Below are 17,609 nucleotides of genomic sequence, written 5' to 3' on the forward strand. Positions count from 1 at the left end.
TTTGATTCCCGGCTTGGGTCACTGTCTGTGTGGAGTTTGCACATTCTCTTCGTGTCTGTGTGGGTTTCCTCCGGATGCTCCGGTTTCCTCCCACAGTCCAAAGATGTGCGGGTTAGGTTGATTGGCCATGCTAAAATTGCCCCTTAGTGTCCTGAGATGTGTAGGTTAGAGGGATTAGTGGGTAAATATGTAGGGATATGGGGGTAGGGCCTGAGTGGGATTGTGGTCGGTGCAGACTCGATGGGCCGAATGGCCTCCTTCTGCACTGTAGGGTTTCTATGGTTTCTATGGTTTCTTTGTGGTTTCTTGCAGTCTTGGACAGAGCAGGAGCCATACCAAGCTGTGATACAACCAGAAAGAATGCTTTCTATGGTGCCTCTATAGAAGTTGGTGAGAGTTGTAGCGGACGTTCTGAATTTCCTTAGTCTTCTGAGAAAGTAGAGGCGTTGGTGGGTTTTCTTAACTATAGCATCGGCATGGGGGGACCAGGACAGGTTGTTAGTGATCTGGACACCTAAAAACTTGAAGTTCTCAACCATTTCTACTTCGTCCCCATTGATGTAGACTAGGGCAGGTTCTCCTTTACGCTTCCTGAAGTTGATGTCTATCTCCTTCATTTTGTTGATATTGAGGGAGTTCATATGTTCATAAGATATAGGAGCAGAATTAGGCCATTTGGCCCATCGAGTCCGCTCCGCCATTCGATCATGGCTGATGTGTTCCTCATCTCCATTTTCCTGCTAATCCAAAATCGTGTATGTCACGTTTGATTGGTTATAAATTTCCTATCACAGCTGAGTGAAATTTGTTCAATTTGTATTTAGCTGACAGATTTTAACAAAAAATGAAGTCATCAAATATTCACTATCCACGCCGTCCAGTGACTCTTTGCCAGGATAGAAAAAAGATTATTCTGCAGAAATTGAAATTGAGGATCATAAAGACGACATTGGACTTACACTGCAACCAAAAATTAAAAGAAAATAACCACTATTCTTTAAAAGTTGTTTAAAAATGATTAGCTTTGTCCTTACAGTTGGGATCATTTTATTTATTATTTTGTTCACTTGGCAATTATATACCGATAAGTTCTGTTGAAAGGCCATCAACCTGAAACATTAACTGGATTTCTCTCTCCACAGATGCTGCCAGACTTGCTGAGTAATTTCAACATTTTCTGTTTTCATTTCAAATTCCCAGCATTCGCGATATTTAACTTTTGTTTCATCAACGTATTTGTTTGAACGTAACATAAGAAATAGGAGGAACAGTAAGCCATTCGGCCCCTCAAAGCTACTCTGCCATTCAATGAGATTATAGATCACAGTGTCAAAGAATCTACGGCACGGAGACAGGCCCTTCAGCACAAGCTGGTCCATGCCGACCAAAATGGCCATCTGAGCTAACCCCATTTGCCTGCATTTGGCCCACATCCGTCTGAACCTTTCCTATCCATGTATCTGTCTAAATGCCTTTTAAACGTTGTCAATGTCCCTGGCTCAACCACTTCCTCCGGCACCTCATTCAACATACATACCACCCTCTGTGTAAAAAAGGTTGCTCCTCAGGTTCCCATTAATTCTTTCCTCTCTTAACTTAAACCTATGTCCTCTAGTTCTTGATTCCCCAACCCTGGGAAAAAAACTGAGTGCATTCACCCTATCCATGCCCCTCGTGATCTTATGCGTCTCTATAAGATCACCCCTCAGTCTCCTGCGCTCCAAAGAAAAAAGTCCTAGCCTGTCCAATCTCTCCCTGGTGGCCTTACTTCACTTTCTTCCCTGCCCTCCAAAACCCTCGATTCCCTTTTGTCAATCAAAAATCTGTCTGTCTTGGCCTTGAATACATTCAACAACCCAGCCTCTTTCTTGGGAAAGATAATTTCATAGGCTAATAACCACCTGAAGAAACTCCTCCTCATCTCTGTCTTAAATGGGAGACCCCTTTCCAAACTATGCTCCCTGGATCTAGACTCCCCCGTGAGGGAAACATCCCCTCAGCATCCACCCTGTCAAACCTCATCAGAATCTTCTATCTTTCAATAAGATCGCCTTGCATTCCTCTAAGTGTGTGTGTATAGGGCCAGCCTACTAAACCCTTCTTAATAACACAAACCCGTAGACACCAGAAACCTGTTTACCTTTTGAACCGTAATATAATTTTACTTGGCATTTTAAACTTAAAATGATAATGATGCTCTAATGTTCTTGAACTCCAGGAAAGCGCCATTACGGAGCTAAGATAAATCCACTAGCCTAAAACAATGGCCGGAAAGTTTTGCTGCTGATGTTGCAGCATGTAATTGAGATCTAAATCACAAGGCAAGACTAGACACTCTCGGAGAAATGGCTATTAGATGGAGCTCAACTATGAGAGTGCTCACAGCTATGAAAAGGCAAAATAATCTGGACTATGAAGCATTGAAAAGATCCAAAAATGTAAACTGCAACCAAAAGAGAAAACGCTGGAAAATCTCAGCAGGTCTGGCAGCATCTGTAAGGAGAGAAAAGAGCTGACGCTTCGAGCCCAGATGACCCTTTGTCAAAACTAAAAGGCATAGAAGGTGAGAGATATTTATACTCTAGGGTGAGGGAATGAAAGATGAATCATAGCCACCAAAACAAGGGAAAAGGCTGCTAATGGCAGCCCACAGAGAGAATAGAAGATGTGAATGGCCAAACGGCAGAGAAACTGAAATCAGAGGGTAAGTTGTGACAGATGAAGATGTGGGGGGGTGGGGGGAGATGGGTGGCAGAGAGGTAAAATTGAGAAAAGGGGGGGGGGAAGGGGAAGCAAAGGGGGAGAAAAGATAAGGAAAGGGGGATAAAATAGGGGGAAAGAGTTGGGGGGGAAGAAAAATAAAGAAAGACAATAAGGAAATAAAAGGTAGAGAACAGTTAAAAATAAAATAGAATGAAAACAAAGGGGTGGAAGTGGGGTAGAGCAAATCAGCTGAAGTTGTTGAATTTGATGTTGATAACGGAAGGCTGTAGCGTGACTAGCCGGGAGATGAGATGCTGTTCCTCCAGTTTGCGTTGAACTTCACTGGAACATTGCAGCAAGCCAAGGTCGAACATATGGGTATGGGAGCAGGATCGTGTGTTAAAATGGCAAGCAACAGACAGGTCAGGGTCCTGATTGTGTACGGACCGAATGTAAACTGCAAGTCCAGGACCGACATCGGGAAATACTCAATGCAAAATGTGACAACTATCTGGACTAATCACCTGGCTGGAATAATGAGGCAGAAACTCTATATCCATTTAAGAAGTTGTTGGTTGTTTTGACAGAGCCCTCTAGGTTTATATGGCAAAATGTGGTAATTCTTTCTTCCACATCTGTATTTTCTTTCTGATAGTTCACCAGGATTATAATAACATCAGGCAGCAGGAAGAATATATATGAATGAAAAATATCACAGCGCACCCTCTCAAGAAGCCGCTCTTGTGTATATAGAGTAACAGTTTATTCTGTAGACTAAAAAACCTCTGAGCTGTGTAGACAATAATTTCGAAGACCCTCAGCAGGCATTATTGCCTACATTACAGTAAGACAATGGAATATGAGCATTACGTTAGATTTTCTAATGGAGCAGAAAGTCTCACTATTACAATCATTCTTTCTGCATATGGAAAATCAAGCCTGGGGGCAAGTTACAAACCATGTCTTTCCTAATACTGGCCTGGAGACCTCAATGTAAGGTGCTGGTCTGGGGCCTTGCTTTATTATTGAATTGCTCCGTGCAGCGTATTCTTCCTTCACCTAAATCAAAAAGTTAGCAAAAGCCTGGCCAGAGAGATACATTTTAAGGAGCATTTTGAAGGAGGAAAGAGAGTTGGAGAGTTTGAAAGTTTAAAGTTTATTTATTAGTGTCACAAGTAGGCTTACGTTAACACTGCAATGACGTTACTGTGAAAATCCCCTAGTCGCCGCACTCTGGCGCTTGTTCGGGTACACTGAGGGAGAATTTAGCACCTAACTAGCACGTCTTTCGGACTGTGGGAGGAAACCAGAGCACTCGGAGGAAACCCACGCAGACACAGGGAGAATGTGCAGATTCCACACAGACAGTGACTCAAGCTGGGAATCAAACTTGGGTCCCTGGCGCTGTGGGGCAGCAGTGCTAAGTCGGGGGCGAGTTGGATTCGAAAGTCTAGGCCTTAACTACTTGAGGCTCAGGTGCCAAGACTAGGACCGAGGAAATGGGAGACTCAACTGGAGTGAGGGTTATTCACCCAAGTTATCTTAATCTGGAATAGAACATCGAACTGACTTTGGTGATTGAAGAATACGGAATAGGTGGCAAAGATTTGCTGTTCACTCGCACAATGAAAGTGTTGCTTTGCATGAATAAATGAATCACAGCAGGAATTTTAACACTGGTTGAGGAATCCTGTTCCTCTAAGGTGTGAATTACAAGTAACAATGACAGAAAATGAGAACTTAAAAAAAAAGACCTCCTGAATGTAAGAGTGTGCCTGAAGGTCCCAGGAGCAAACACTTTTCCTGCTAAAGTGCTAATAACATGAGGGTTTATTGAGTAATTTGGCACTTGTGAATATTACTGTCAGATTAAAGGTATTGGCGAAGGGTTTGGAGATGGGAGATAGGCATATTTAGACTTCAGAATCTCAAACAGCAAAACTCACATAAAGTAAATACCTATTTAAAATAGTAGAACATAGAACATAGAACAGTACAGCACAGAACAGGCCCTTCGGCCCACGATGTTGTGCCGAGCTTTATCTGAAACCAAGATCAAGCTATCCCACTCCCTATCATCCTGGTGTGCTCCATGTGCCTATCCAATAACCGCTTAAATGTTCCTAAAGTGTCTGACTCCACTATCACTGCAGGCAGTCCATTCCACACCCCAACCACTCTCTGCGTAAAGAACCTACCTCTGATCTCCTTCCTATATCTCCCACCACGAACCCTATAGTTATGCCCCCTTGTAATAGCTCCATCCACCTGAGGAAATAGTCTTTGAACGTTCACTCTATCTATCCCCTTCATCATTTTATAAACCTCTATTAAGTCTCCCCTCAGCCTCCTCCGCTCCAGAGAGAACAGCCCTAGCTCCCGCAACCTTTCCTCATAAGACCTACCCTCCAAACCAGGCAGCATCCTGGTGAATCTCCTCTGCACTCTTTCCAGCGCTTCCACATCCTTCCTATAGTGAGGTGACCAGAACTGCACACAATACTCCAAATGTGGTCTCACCAAGGTCCTGTACAGTTGCAGCATAACCCCATGGCTCTTAAACTCCAACCCCCTGTTAATTAAAGCTAACACACTATAGGCCTTCTTCACTGGGGAATACAATTCAAGCACATTAAATTTTATAAATATTGAAGACAATTCGGCTCTTCAAGACTGCTTCACCATTCAACATGATCATGGCTGATCCTTTATCTCAATGGCACAGTGGCGCAATAGTTAGCACTGCTGCCTCATAGCGCCAGGGACCCAGGTTCAATTCCGGCCTCGGGTCACTATCTGTGCGGAGTTTACACTTTCTCTCTGTGGGTTTCCTCCGGGTGCTCCGATTTCCTCCCACACTCCAAAGATGTGTGGGTTAGGTGGATTGGCCATGCTAAATTGACCATAGTGTCAGGGAGGTTTGCAAGGTAAATGCCTGGGGGTACGGGAATAGGGCCTGGGTGGGATGTGGTTGGTACAGACTCGATGGGCTGGATGACCTCCTTCTGTACTGTAGGGATTCTATGAACATCATACTTCAGTGCTCTGCCCATACCCCTTGACATCGTTGGAGTCCAGCAATCTATTTATTTCGTCCTTAAATATATTCAGTGATTTGACCTTCACAGCCTTCTGTGGCAGAGAATTCCACAGGTTCACCACCCTCTGAGTGAAGAGATTTCTTCTCATCTCTGTCCTAAATGACCTGCCCCATATCCTGAGACTGTGACCCTTAGATCCCACAGTCTGGGGGAACATTATTCCTGCATCCAGTCTGTCCAGCCCTGTCAGATTTTATACGTTTCAGTGAGATCCTCTCACATTTTTCTAAATTCCAGTGAATACAGGCCCAGTCGGCCTAACCTCTCCTCATACAACAATCCTGCCATCCCAGGAATCAGTATGACAAACCTTTGCTGCATTACCTCAATAACAAGTATGTCCTTTCTTAGATGAGGAGACCAAAACTGCATACAATATTGTAGGTGTGGTCTCACCAAGGCTCTGTACAGCTGCAGTAAGGAGTCCTCCTGTACTCAAATCCTTTTGCAATGAAGGCCAGCATACCGTTTGCCTTCCTAACTGCTTGCTGTAGCCACATGCTTGCTTTCAGTGACTGGTGTACAAGGACTAGGACATAAATTTTGTATTGTACTTTGGTCGAAAATATACTCAAGACGCTATGATCAAACCACATTTGAAGGCTAGACAGTCTGATATTTTGCACAGTGATATTTGTCCCTGTTAAAGGATTTTTTAATTATTATAATTTCATCACTCAAAGGCCATCGATTGGAGAGGCATCAAGGAGTATGGGAGAACACTGGAGTATGGCGTTCAAATGGAAGATCCACCATGATCATATTGAATGGTGGATGAGGCTGGAATGGCCGAATGGCCTGCTCCTATTTTCTATGTTTCTATGTAAAGTAACCTCATTCTATGTGGATAGAAATCAAGCATCTGTGTTGGCACCTATTGTTGCTGTATGTGTCAAGTATCCTTCTCACAAAAATGAATAACTTCACACTATGCTGTCAGAACATAAGAATAATTAATATGATAGGGGAATGCTTGTCATGCTGTCTAGTTCTTAATGAGCTTTGGGTGGACTGGAATACAGAGCCGCAGTTCGGTCTATGTTTAGGATCTTTCACGTATCATTTTCATCCCCACCTGCCTTAGTGTTAAACTTGTCACCCTTTGCTCCTCGTTGATTTGAAATTCTGTTCATTCGTTTTGTTGACAAGTGTGTTACATTGTCAAGTGCATATGTTCTAAACAAAAGTCATTCTATTTTGAACTTGGTGGCACTCCCTGATTCAGTGCCTTCCTGTGTTAATATCCCACTGAGAGGATAATTATGTAGTTTAACTGACATTTCAAATGTTGGCGAGGGCACGATGGGTTGAATGGCCTTCTTTCTGTGCTCTAGGTTTCTCTACTGGACATTTCATATTGAACAAAAGTGTAAGACTTGCAGGTTTTTCTCTAGTTGGGTTTTGTGGGTGTTGTTTTGGTCAGATTGACTGAGCAAATGTTTAGATTGGGAACCAGAATCCCAGTTTTGAGATTATGGGGCTGATATTTTAGGTTAGGCCCATGGGTGTAACTTGGTTATTTTGAGGAGGAAGGGCTGTTACAACACTAATCAGAGAGCGACTCCAAGGCACAGTGGTTAGCACTGCTGCCTCACAGCGCCAGGGACCCAGGTTCGATTCCCGGCTTGGGTCACTGTCTGTGCGGAGTTTGCACATTCTCCCCATGTCTGCATGGGTTTTCTCCAGGTGCTCCGGTTTCCTCCCACACTCCAAAGATGTGCACGTTAGGTAGATTGGCCATGCTAAATTGCCACTTCATGTCAGTGGGATTAACTCGGGTAAATCCATGGGGTTATGGGGATAGGGCCTGGGTGGGATTGTGGTCGGTGCAGACCCGATGGGCCAAATGGCCGCCTCCTGCACTGTGGGATTCTATGAAATTCTATGATATGTTTGGGAAATGACACTGCTGGAAAGACTCAGGAAAGGAATGCCCTGCTTCTGGACAGGATGAGTGGTATTGACTGGGACATCCTACTTTTTGAGGGGCTAGGATTAGCATTCTGCTGTCTGGCTTGAGAGACTTGTAGGGGCTGCGATGATGTTGTCAGAGGTGTGGGGCTTGTGTGAGTTGTGAAATTAGGATACATTGGCTGCGATGGAAGATTTAGAGCGAGGGAGAAAATACCTTGTGAGAGAGTGTGTGTGAGCAGAGATAAAATGTGGAATTTGAAAGTCATTGGTGAAGTCACACTGCAAAATAATTGGTTGCAGCCAGCTGGCTTTGAATACACTTCAAGGGATATTAGCGAGCATGATGGCTTTTTTAATGAGAATATTGCTACTAAGCAGCACAATTTGATTTGAAAGGAGTGGTATGAAAATAATCTGCAGTCAATAGATGCCATCAACACAATGCAGAGAGCAGTGTGTGGCATATACAGGATCATTTTTCCATTATCATTGCCCACCCCATACATTTCCTCTTTGTCCCTCTTTCTATTCTGTAAGTGGTACTTTATTGATGGGAGCTCAGCGCTCCCGTAACCTCTTGAATGTTTTCTCCAGCCAAGCTTGTGCAAAGAATGGAACAATTCCAATGTTAATCAGTTTAATCCAGGAAATCAGTGATAATCTGCACGATAAGTGTATGCGACGCAGCACAACAATGGTAGGGAATGCCAAAGCATTAAAACGTGGACAAAATAAAAATACTTTTTAAAATGTTATACATCCAGTAAGTGCTCCCTGTGCTGAAACCTCACAGCAGTGTTAACGGAGAAGAAAATGTGACTGCAGCAATGCCTGAATTTTAAACCCATGATTTTCCTTTGACGTTTAGTTTTATAGCAGTTTATCTCTCAAATAATTTCCAGAAATACATTTTGCAAAGATGTTTGTTTTACTAAATCAGTGTGTTAATCATACCGTCTGGATTTTGCGCTATGACTTATGAGCACCTACCAGTGTATAGAAGAGTTTTCAGTTTCCACTATAAATATAGGATGGCACGGTGGCACAATGGTTAGCACTGCTGCCTCACAGCTCCAGGGACCCGGGTTCGATTCCGCCCTCGGGTCACTGTCTGTGTGGCGTTTGCTTGTTCTCCCCGTGTCAGCGTTGGTTTCCTCCGGGTGCTCCGGTTTCCTCCCACACTGCAAAGATGTGCGGGTTAGGTTGATTGGCCATGCTGAATTGCCCCTTAGTGTCAGGGGGATTAGCAGGGTAAATACATGGGGTTATGGGTATAGGGCCTGGGTGGGATTGTTGTCAGCGCAGGCGCGATGGGCTGAATGGCCTCCTCCTGCACTGTAGGGATTCTATATACTGATGATTCAAGAACAAGAGATCACAAGCTAAATGAAAAAGGTAACGAAAAAAACGAAGCAACAGCAATATGAGAAACTTTTCATGTAGCAATTGTTGAGGATCTGGAATGCACTGCCTGAGAGTGTGGCGGAGGCCGGTTCAATTGAATTGTTCAAGAGGGAATTAGAACTATTATCTGAAAAGGAATAAAGCGCAGGGTTACAGGGAGAAGGCCGGGGAAAGCACCCTCGGTCAAATGCTCATTCGGAAAGTTGCTGCAGACACGATGGCCTGAATGACCCCCTTCTGTAATGATTATGTGACTTACAGAAAGATTTTGAAGTGAAATTGATTATGTATCTCATAATGTACTTGGATTTAAATTTCCGCTGATTTAAAAGTTGATGGGATCTGTCCCCTATTAATTGGGAGCTTTCAACACTGCACAAAATAGTATGCATTCAGATACGCACAAAATGGTTGAGGAATTGGATAAAATAACCCAATTGTCATCTAAAATCCAAGTTCCCAATTTGTGTGTGAGGTGTAAGGATGTGAATTTTCAACAAAGCCAGTTGGAAAGTTCTCATGACATGTCTAACCTTGTCTTTTATTTTCAGGTAACGTTTGATTCAGAAATTTTCTTCAACGTCCTCTTGCCGCCGATAATATTTTACGCAGGATACAGCCTGAAAAGGGTGAGGATGTTGGACTTTAGTTTCTGACCGACATGAGTGCTTTAGAATCAGAATGGTTTCTAGAGTGACTTTTACAGTAACTGTCCTCATTAAATATTCTTCCGGCAAGTTACTTTTTCAGTCCACGTTCCTTTAAGTCATCGTATGTTTCTAGACCCTGTTTAAAGGTGTCTGTTTTCCTCTGCCCACTGGCTCAGGCGGTAGAGCCAGGAGCTACATACGGACTGGATGGTCCCACACTTGATTCTAATCTATGTTGAGTTGGCTGAGCTGGAGTCCTATGGTTTCCCCTAAGGTGGAGAGAGGAATATCAGCTACTGGGGTTCCCCAATCCCAATTGCCATCCAGTGATTCCTGCTGCAAAGTGCATGTATATAAGTATTGGGGGAGGGCAGGACGATATAATTAAACTGTTTGCCTAACCTCGCATGTGAAATGATACTGGCCAAGGCACTGTTGCCCATGCACTCTAGAAATATATCCTAGCCTGAATCAAGACCTCATGTCAGAAAATTAAAGAGACAAGCTGATATATATATCTCCCCATTTTTAGTTTTTTAACCTCCCTGTTTTCCATCCCCCCCCATCACACACCCACTGCTGCTTTCTATCCGAGGTGTGTGTCAGTGGTATTTGTTCACCAGCTACTCTCAATTTCAACAAATTATCCTAGGAGGCGAAGATCCAGTTCTTTGCATTGAAGGGTCTGCGTCGTGGTGAATAGTATCCTTCATTGATGGGGGATCAGGAACCCGGGCGGAGAGGTGGCAGATGGAGTTTAATCCGGATAAATGCGAAGTGATGCATTTTGGAAGAAATAATGTAGGGAGGAGTTATACAATAAATGGCAGAGTCATCAGGAGTATAGAAACACAGAGGGACCGAGGTGTGCAAGTCCACAAATCCTTGAAGGTGGCAACACAGGTGGAGAAGGTGGTGAAGAAGGCATATGGTATGCTTGCCTTTATAGGACGGGGTATAGAGTATAAAAGCTGGAGTCTGATGATGCAGCTGTATAGAACGCTGGTTAGGCCACATTTGGAGTACTGCGTCCAGTTCTGGTCGCCGCACTACCAGAAGGACGTGGAGGCGTTAGAGTGCAGAGAAGGTTTACCAGGGTGTTGCCTGGTATGGAGGGTCTTAGCTATGAGGAGAGATTGGGTAAACTGGGGTTGTTCTCCCTGGAAAGACGGAGAATGAGAGGAGATCTAATAGAGGTGTACAAGATTATGAAGGGGATAGATAGGGTGAACAGTGGGAAGCTTTTTCCCAGATCAGAAGTGACGTTCACGTGGGGTCACGGGCTCAAGGTGAGAGGGGCGAAGTACAACTCAGATATTAGAGGGATGTTTTTTACACAGAGGGTGGTGGGGGCCTGGAATGCGCTGCCAAGTAGGGTGGTGGAGGCAGGCACGCTGACATCGTTTAAGACTTACCTGGATAGTCACATGAGCAGCCTGGGAATGGAGGGATACAAACGATTGGTCTAGTTGGACCAAGGAGCGGCACAGGCTTGGAGGGCCGAAGGGCCTGTTTCCTGTGCTGTACTGTTCTTTGTTCTTACACAATGTGGGGAATGTTGATCTTGTCCCCTCTCGCTACACTTTCCACTTCTGAATCTCTACCTGCAGTATTTATAGTTAGAAGTTTAACAACACCAGGTTAAAGTCCCAAATAAACCTGTTGGACTTTAACCTGGTGTTGTTAAACTTCTTACTGTGTTTACCCCAGTCCAACGCCGGCATCTCCACATCGTATTTATAGTTGCCAGGGTATTCTGAGTGTGTTGAGAATGACATTTTTAGGATGCACTCTGAAACAATGCAGTAATGTTACTCACCATCTTTTGATATTTTTTTTAAACAGAGACAATTCTTCCGCAATTTGGGCTCAATTCTAACCTATGCTTTCATAGGCACTGCCATTTCCTGCATTGTGATTGGGTGAGTAAACTTTGCCAAATAAGATCAACTTGTCTCTAACTCCAAGGTTACAGAGTTGTAAAGTCAGTGGCTGAAATACCTTTGATAGTACTAACACGGGCAAGGGTGTGTAAAACAAATGGTCTGAACTTTTATTTTATTTGGTGGTTTTGGAATATGATAGTGTTGATTTTGTGGCATTTCAATAATTGCAGAAATCGATAGTTACTGTCTAGTAATTGAACAGTGGCACAGTGGTTAGCATTCCTGCCTCACAACGCTAGGGACCCAGGCTTGCTCCTCGGCTTGGGTCACTGTCTGTGCGGAGTCTGCACTTTCTCTCCGTGTCTGCGTGGCTTTCCTCCAGGTGCTCCAGTTTCCTCCCACAGTCCAAATTTAGCATGGCCAATGCACAGTTAGGTGCATTGGCCATGCTAAACTCTCCCTCCGTAGAATGATAGAATCATAGAAACCCTACAGTACAGAAAGAGGCCATTCGGCCCATCGAGTCTGCACCGACCACAATCCCACCCAGGCCCTATCCCCATATCCCTACATATTTACCCACTAATCCCTCTAACCTACGCATCTCAGGACACTAAGGGGCAATTTCTTTTTAGCATGGCCAATCAAACTAATCTGCACATCTTTGGACTGTGGGAGGAAACTGGAGCACCCGGAGGAAACCCACACAGACACGGGGAGAATGTGCAAACTCCACACAGACAGTGACCCAAGCCGGGAATCGAACCCAGGTCTCTGGAGCTGTGAAGCAGCAGTGCTAACCACTGTGCCAGCGTGCCGCCCTTCGTGTTCCCGAACAGGCTCTGGAGTGTGGCAACTAGGGGATTTTCACAGTGACTTGACTGAGTGTTAATGTGAGCCTTCTTGAGACACTAATAAATAAATTTAAAACTTTAAATCTAACCAGAAATCTAGATAAATGTAATTGCAATGATCACTCATTTGATTGAGAAATAGATGTTTTGGTGGTAACTGTCTGATAAGGACAGGAATGAGAATGCATGGGACAAACCTAAATAATTTTGATTTGATTTATTATTGTCACATATACTGGTATAGAGTGAAAAGCATTGTTTCTTGCGTGCTATACAGACAAAGCATACCATTCATAGAGAAGGAAAGGAGAGAGTGCAGAATGTAGTGTTACAGTCATAGCTAGGGTATGGAGAAAGATCAACTTAGTGCGAGGAGGTCCAATCAGAAGCCTGATAGCAGCAGGGGAAGAAACTGTTCTTGACTCTGTTGGTACATGTCCTCAGACTTTTGTATCTTTTTCCCGACGGAAGAAGGTGGAAAAGAGAATGTTTGGATGCGTGGGGCCCTTGATTATGCTGGCTGCTTTACCGAGGCAGTGGGAAGTGTAGACAGTGGCAATAGTCGGGAAGCTGGTTTGAGTGATGGACTGGGCTTTGTTCACGACCCTTTGTAGCTTCTTGTGTTCTTCCAATAGAGGATATAGTAATATAGTGTGTTTTCCAATAGAGGATATAGTAATATAGTGTGTTTTCCAATAGAGGATATAGTAATTAACAATATAGTTCATGGTGGCCAATGTTCAGTTAACAATGGCTAATAGATTGCAAAAGTAAATAAATTACCTCTCACCCTTATCACCTACTCCCTTGTTGCAATTGTGATAATTAATTGTTAATATTTATTAAGCTGATAGCAAAGTCCAATGTGAGATAGGCTAGTATATTTTAACTCCCTCTATTGGTGCATCAGCACTTGCAGTTTACCTTGAGCACTCGATTAAATTAATCCCAAACCGCTCTTGTTACTTTTTAACATGGCATACTGGGACGATGCCTAAAAAAAGCTCTAGTTTTGATCACAGGCTAAGCCAGTTCCTGTCAGTCTTTACCTTCACTCGCCACCCACTGAGGGGAACGAAGGGAGGATGACAGCAAATGGAGGAGTGAAGCAGAAATGTGTTCACAGAACTGATAGAGAGAGAAAACCTAATTGGCGGATGTACATTTGAAGTAGAAGGCTTCTAAGAAATTCAAATTAGCTTGGTGGTTTCATCAGACACGACCCAGTAAGTGGCTGTGTCACAACGATCTGTCGAACTGTTCCCTAAATTATCTTCTTAGCAAGGCAGGTGGCTGACCTCGCATTCCAGTGGCTAAACTCTCACCAGCTGCTTAACTGTACATAATGATACCCAGATGTCTGCTTCCAATGTTACTGATTTGGGGAGGCGATGGCCTAGCGGTATTATCACTAGACTATCAATCCCGAAACAAAAACAGAAAATGCTGGAAAATCTCAGCAGGTCTGACAACACCTGTGGGGAGAGAATAGAACCAACGTTTCAAGTCTAGATGATCCTTTGTTGGAGCCCAGTCCGGGTTCGAATTCCGATACAGCAGATGGTGGAATTTGAATTCAGTAAAAAATATCTGGAATTAAGAATCTACTGATGACCATGAAACCATTGTCGATTGTTGGAAAAACTCGTCTGGTTCATTAATGTCCTTTAGGGAAGGAAATCTGCCATCATTACCTGGTCTGACTTCAGAGCCACAGCAATGTGGCTGACTATCAAATGTCCTCGGGCAACTAGGGATGGGCAATAAATGCTGGCCAGCCAGTGGCGCCCATGTCCCACGAATGACTAAAAAAAAATGTTTACAGGTGATTGATGAAGCTCCCTGCAGCCAATAGGGATGGCTTGTTGCTTACAGCATATGCAATAGTAAGCGTACAAATATGCTATTGGGATTCTGGTTATTGTAACTGTGTGTGAGATTATAATACTGTAAACTGTAGCATGTTTGTCATCTGTGGAGCACATTGTATACTTTGCTTCTTCAGCCCGGATACTGGGATTTATCTGTGTGGTTTCAGCTAAGGATATGACAGTCAGAACAAAGAGGAAAGGAAAAAGAGGATAACTCTGGCAGGATATTGTTGTTGGGTTGAAGTGGATGTGAGGTGGGAGTAGGGGATTTCGAACGATATTCTCATCATCTTTCCAAAGTCTATTCACTCGAGCGTGAGGAGTGGATGTACCGTACTCGGTCAAAGTCCTGTTCCGTGTCTGAGGACAGCAGCACAGCGATGTGTTTGTGGGGCATGATGTTGAACTGTCGTCTGGTGTCGTCTACCGAAAGGTACAGCGAACCTGATTGAAAAACTAAGTTAGGAGAAGAGACTGAACTCGGGCTGAGTATCTCGTACTTGTAGAGTAAGATATCAGGGAAGGTTATTGACATAAATCAATAGGTTCAGCAAGCAGTTTGTTGTGTTTCTGACTGGCAAAGGGATTGAATGACATGACGAATGGGCAGACGGGTGAATTGCAGTAGCTTAGAAAGGGATGGCACTATTGAATCTATTTGCCCTTTCCTGTAAAATAATATTGGGGTAAATATTTGTCTTGGGCAAGATTGCAGGATCGGCAGATTCATAGCGGCTGACCCCATACCCCATATCCAGTTCCATTGACGGGAAACATTGGCACAGGGCGGTACGGTGGCACAGTAGTTAGCACTGCTGCCTCACAGCGCCAGGAACCTGGGTTCAATTCCGGCCTCGAGTCACTGTCTATGTGGAGTTTGCACATTCTCCCCGTGTCTGCGTGGGTTTCCTCCGGGTGCTCCGGTTTCCCCTCACAGTCCAAACATATGCCGGTTAGATTGATTGGCCGTGCTAAATTGACCCTTAGGGCCCTATTTTACCATTTTGATTCTAAGTGCTGGGCAGACTTGAAACTGGGAGTGTTTCAGCTCCAACCTTTAGACCCGTTCTCAGGCACCCCCCCATACGCACTCTGCTTGCAAAAATATCAGCAATTTCGAATCACGCCGCAGAAGCCTGTGGGCGGGGCTTAATGCGCCCGAAACCCTGCAGCTCCGATCGGAGCCTCCAACCGCGCATGCGCAGAAAAAAGTGATAGAATGCGGCTCCCCTGGGCCGGATAATGCTTCCTCCTGGCCCCCACAGACATTGCTGACCACCTTATCCCCCCACCCCCCTGCCACCCAGACTGATCGCGGGCCCCTCCCCCCCCCCCCCCCCCCCGCCCCCATTCTCCCCCACCGATCTCAGGCAGAGAGCCGTCGGACACTCGGCACTTACCTCCCCACTAACTGGAGCCCCCAAATCAGACTTTTGTGGAGCATGTCTGTTTCACACCGATTCTGGATGGGAGAAAGCGGTGGTAAACGGGGAAGTGCCGGTAAAGTTGGGGGTGCAGCCATTAAGTTCATTTAAATGCATGCAGTTAAATGGCCGTCACGCCTGTTTCGGGCACAGTCCCGATCGAGGTCATTTTCGGGCCTTGATAAAGAGGGAACCGGCGCAGAGGCAGGCGTGGATCGCGCTACTCGCCTCAAGCCCGACTTTACCAAGTTTTCGCGGCTGAAAACGGGCGCAACCTGATAGTAAAATCGGGCCTTTCGTGTCAGGGGGATTAGCAGGGTGAACACGTGGGGTTACGGCAATAGGGCCTGAGCGGGATTGTGGTCGGTGCGGACACAATGGGCCGAATGGCCTCCTTCTGCACTATGGGGATTCTATGGATTTATCAGGAATTGGAGTTTGCCAGGGGTTGTGCTATGTAAGAGACTGTACTGGGATTCACTTGAAGAGTCTGTCTCCTGGAATGTCATAGCTCTGCCAGAAAATAGCATAGAAAGTGGCTGTCGCAGCGTAGGCAACATCCACAGGTACATGTCACAATGCCACAGCGATTTTTTATTAATGTTCTATGATGGAGTGCTGAAGGCGGTTAGTATGTTCAACGAGAAGCCTGCATTTCCGACTTATCCTCGGCTCCTCAGCGGAAACCAGGGTTCTGAAAGAATAATTGAGTCTGCAGCTCAGTGTTTGAATGATGGACTCAACTTAATAGGGAGCACAGGGTGGCGTGTTCCTTAACTCTGCAGCACCACACATGACAATCTTTCTGTTTCATCCACGACTGAAGAATTAATTAGCCTGAATTCCAGATGGGATTTCTCTTTATAAGAGTACTACAGAATTAGCATAAGGCTCTGGAACCTGACGTTTCTGATTTTATAACGTGTAGAATTAACAAAGAACATGTCTGACAGTAATTGAAAACAGCTGTCCCAGCAATGTTGCTACAAGGAATACAAGTTCCCTGTTTATTGAGTTCAATCATGCAGACAGCAGGACAGGCCAAGCAAAAAGTTATAAATAATGTATTCTCATTAGGTGATTCCTTCTGATTAAACGCAATAACAATAGAAATTAAAACACTGGGAATGCTGCAAGGTGCCGGACAAGAATTTGGTCCTGTATTATATTGGGGTGGCACACTGGCACTGCTGCCTCACAGCGCCAGGGACCCGGGTTCAATTCCAGTCTCGGCTCACTGTCTGTGCAGAGTTTGCACGTTTTCCCCGTGACTGTGTGGGTTTGATTTGCTCAGACTTCCTCCCACAGTCCAAAGATGAGCGAGTTAGGTTGATTGGCCATGCTAAATTGACCCTTAGTGTCAGAGAGATTAGCAGGGTAAATACGTAGGGTTATGGGGATAGGGCTTGGGTGGGATTGTTGACGGTGCAGATTTGATGGGCCGAATGGCCTCCTTCTGCACTAGAACAAAGAACAAAAAAATTACAGCACAGGAACAGGCCCTTCGGCCCTCCAAGATTGCACCGACCATGCTGCCCATGTGAACTAAAATCCCCTACCCTTCCGGGGACTGTATCCCTCTATTCCCATCCTATTCACGTATTTGTCAAGATGCCCCTTAAAAGTCACTATCGTATCTGCTTCCACTACTTCCCCCGGCAGCAAGTTCCAGGTACCCACCACCCTCTGTGTAAAAAAACTTGCCTTGTACATCTTCTTTAAACATTGCCCCTCGCACCTTAAACTCAGGACCCCTAGTAATTGACTCTTCCACCCTGGGGAAAGGCTTCTGACTATCCACT

At 44.8% G+C, this 17,609-nt stretch overlaps 1 protein-coding gene across 1 annotated transcript in view; it reads left to right on the top strand.

Annotated features, from left to right (window-relative positions):
* The window catches only part of LOC144485955 (sodium/hydrogen exchanger 9-like), a 285,192-nt gene that overhangs the window by 46,859 nt on the left and 220,724 nt on the right, over positions 1-17,609 (top strand). The window contains exons 3-4 of the mRNA XM_078204030.1: positions 9,674-9,751; positions 11,618-11,694. Of these exons, the coding sequence (XP_078060156.1) occupies positions 9,674-9,751; positions 11,618-11,694 (155 nt within the window). The remainder of the gene's footprint in view (positions 1-9,673; positions 9,752-11,617; positions 11,695-17,609) is intronic.

Source organism: Mustelus asterias, chromosome 3, assembly GCF_964213995.1.
Source record: "Mustelus asterias chromosome 3, sMusAst1.hap1.1, whole genome shotgun sequence".
NCBI classification, from domain to species: Eukaryota; Metazoa; Chordata; class Chondrichthyes; order Carcharhiniformes; family Triakidae; genus Mustelus; species Mustelus asterias.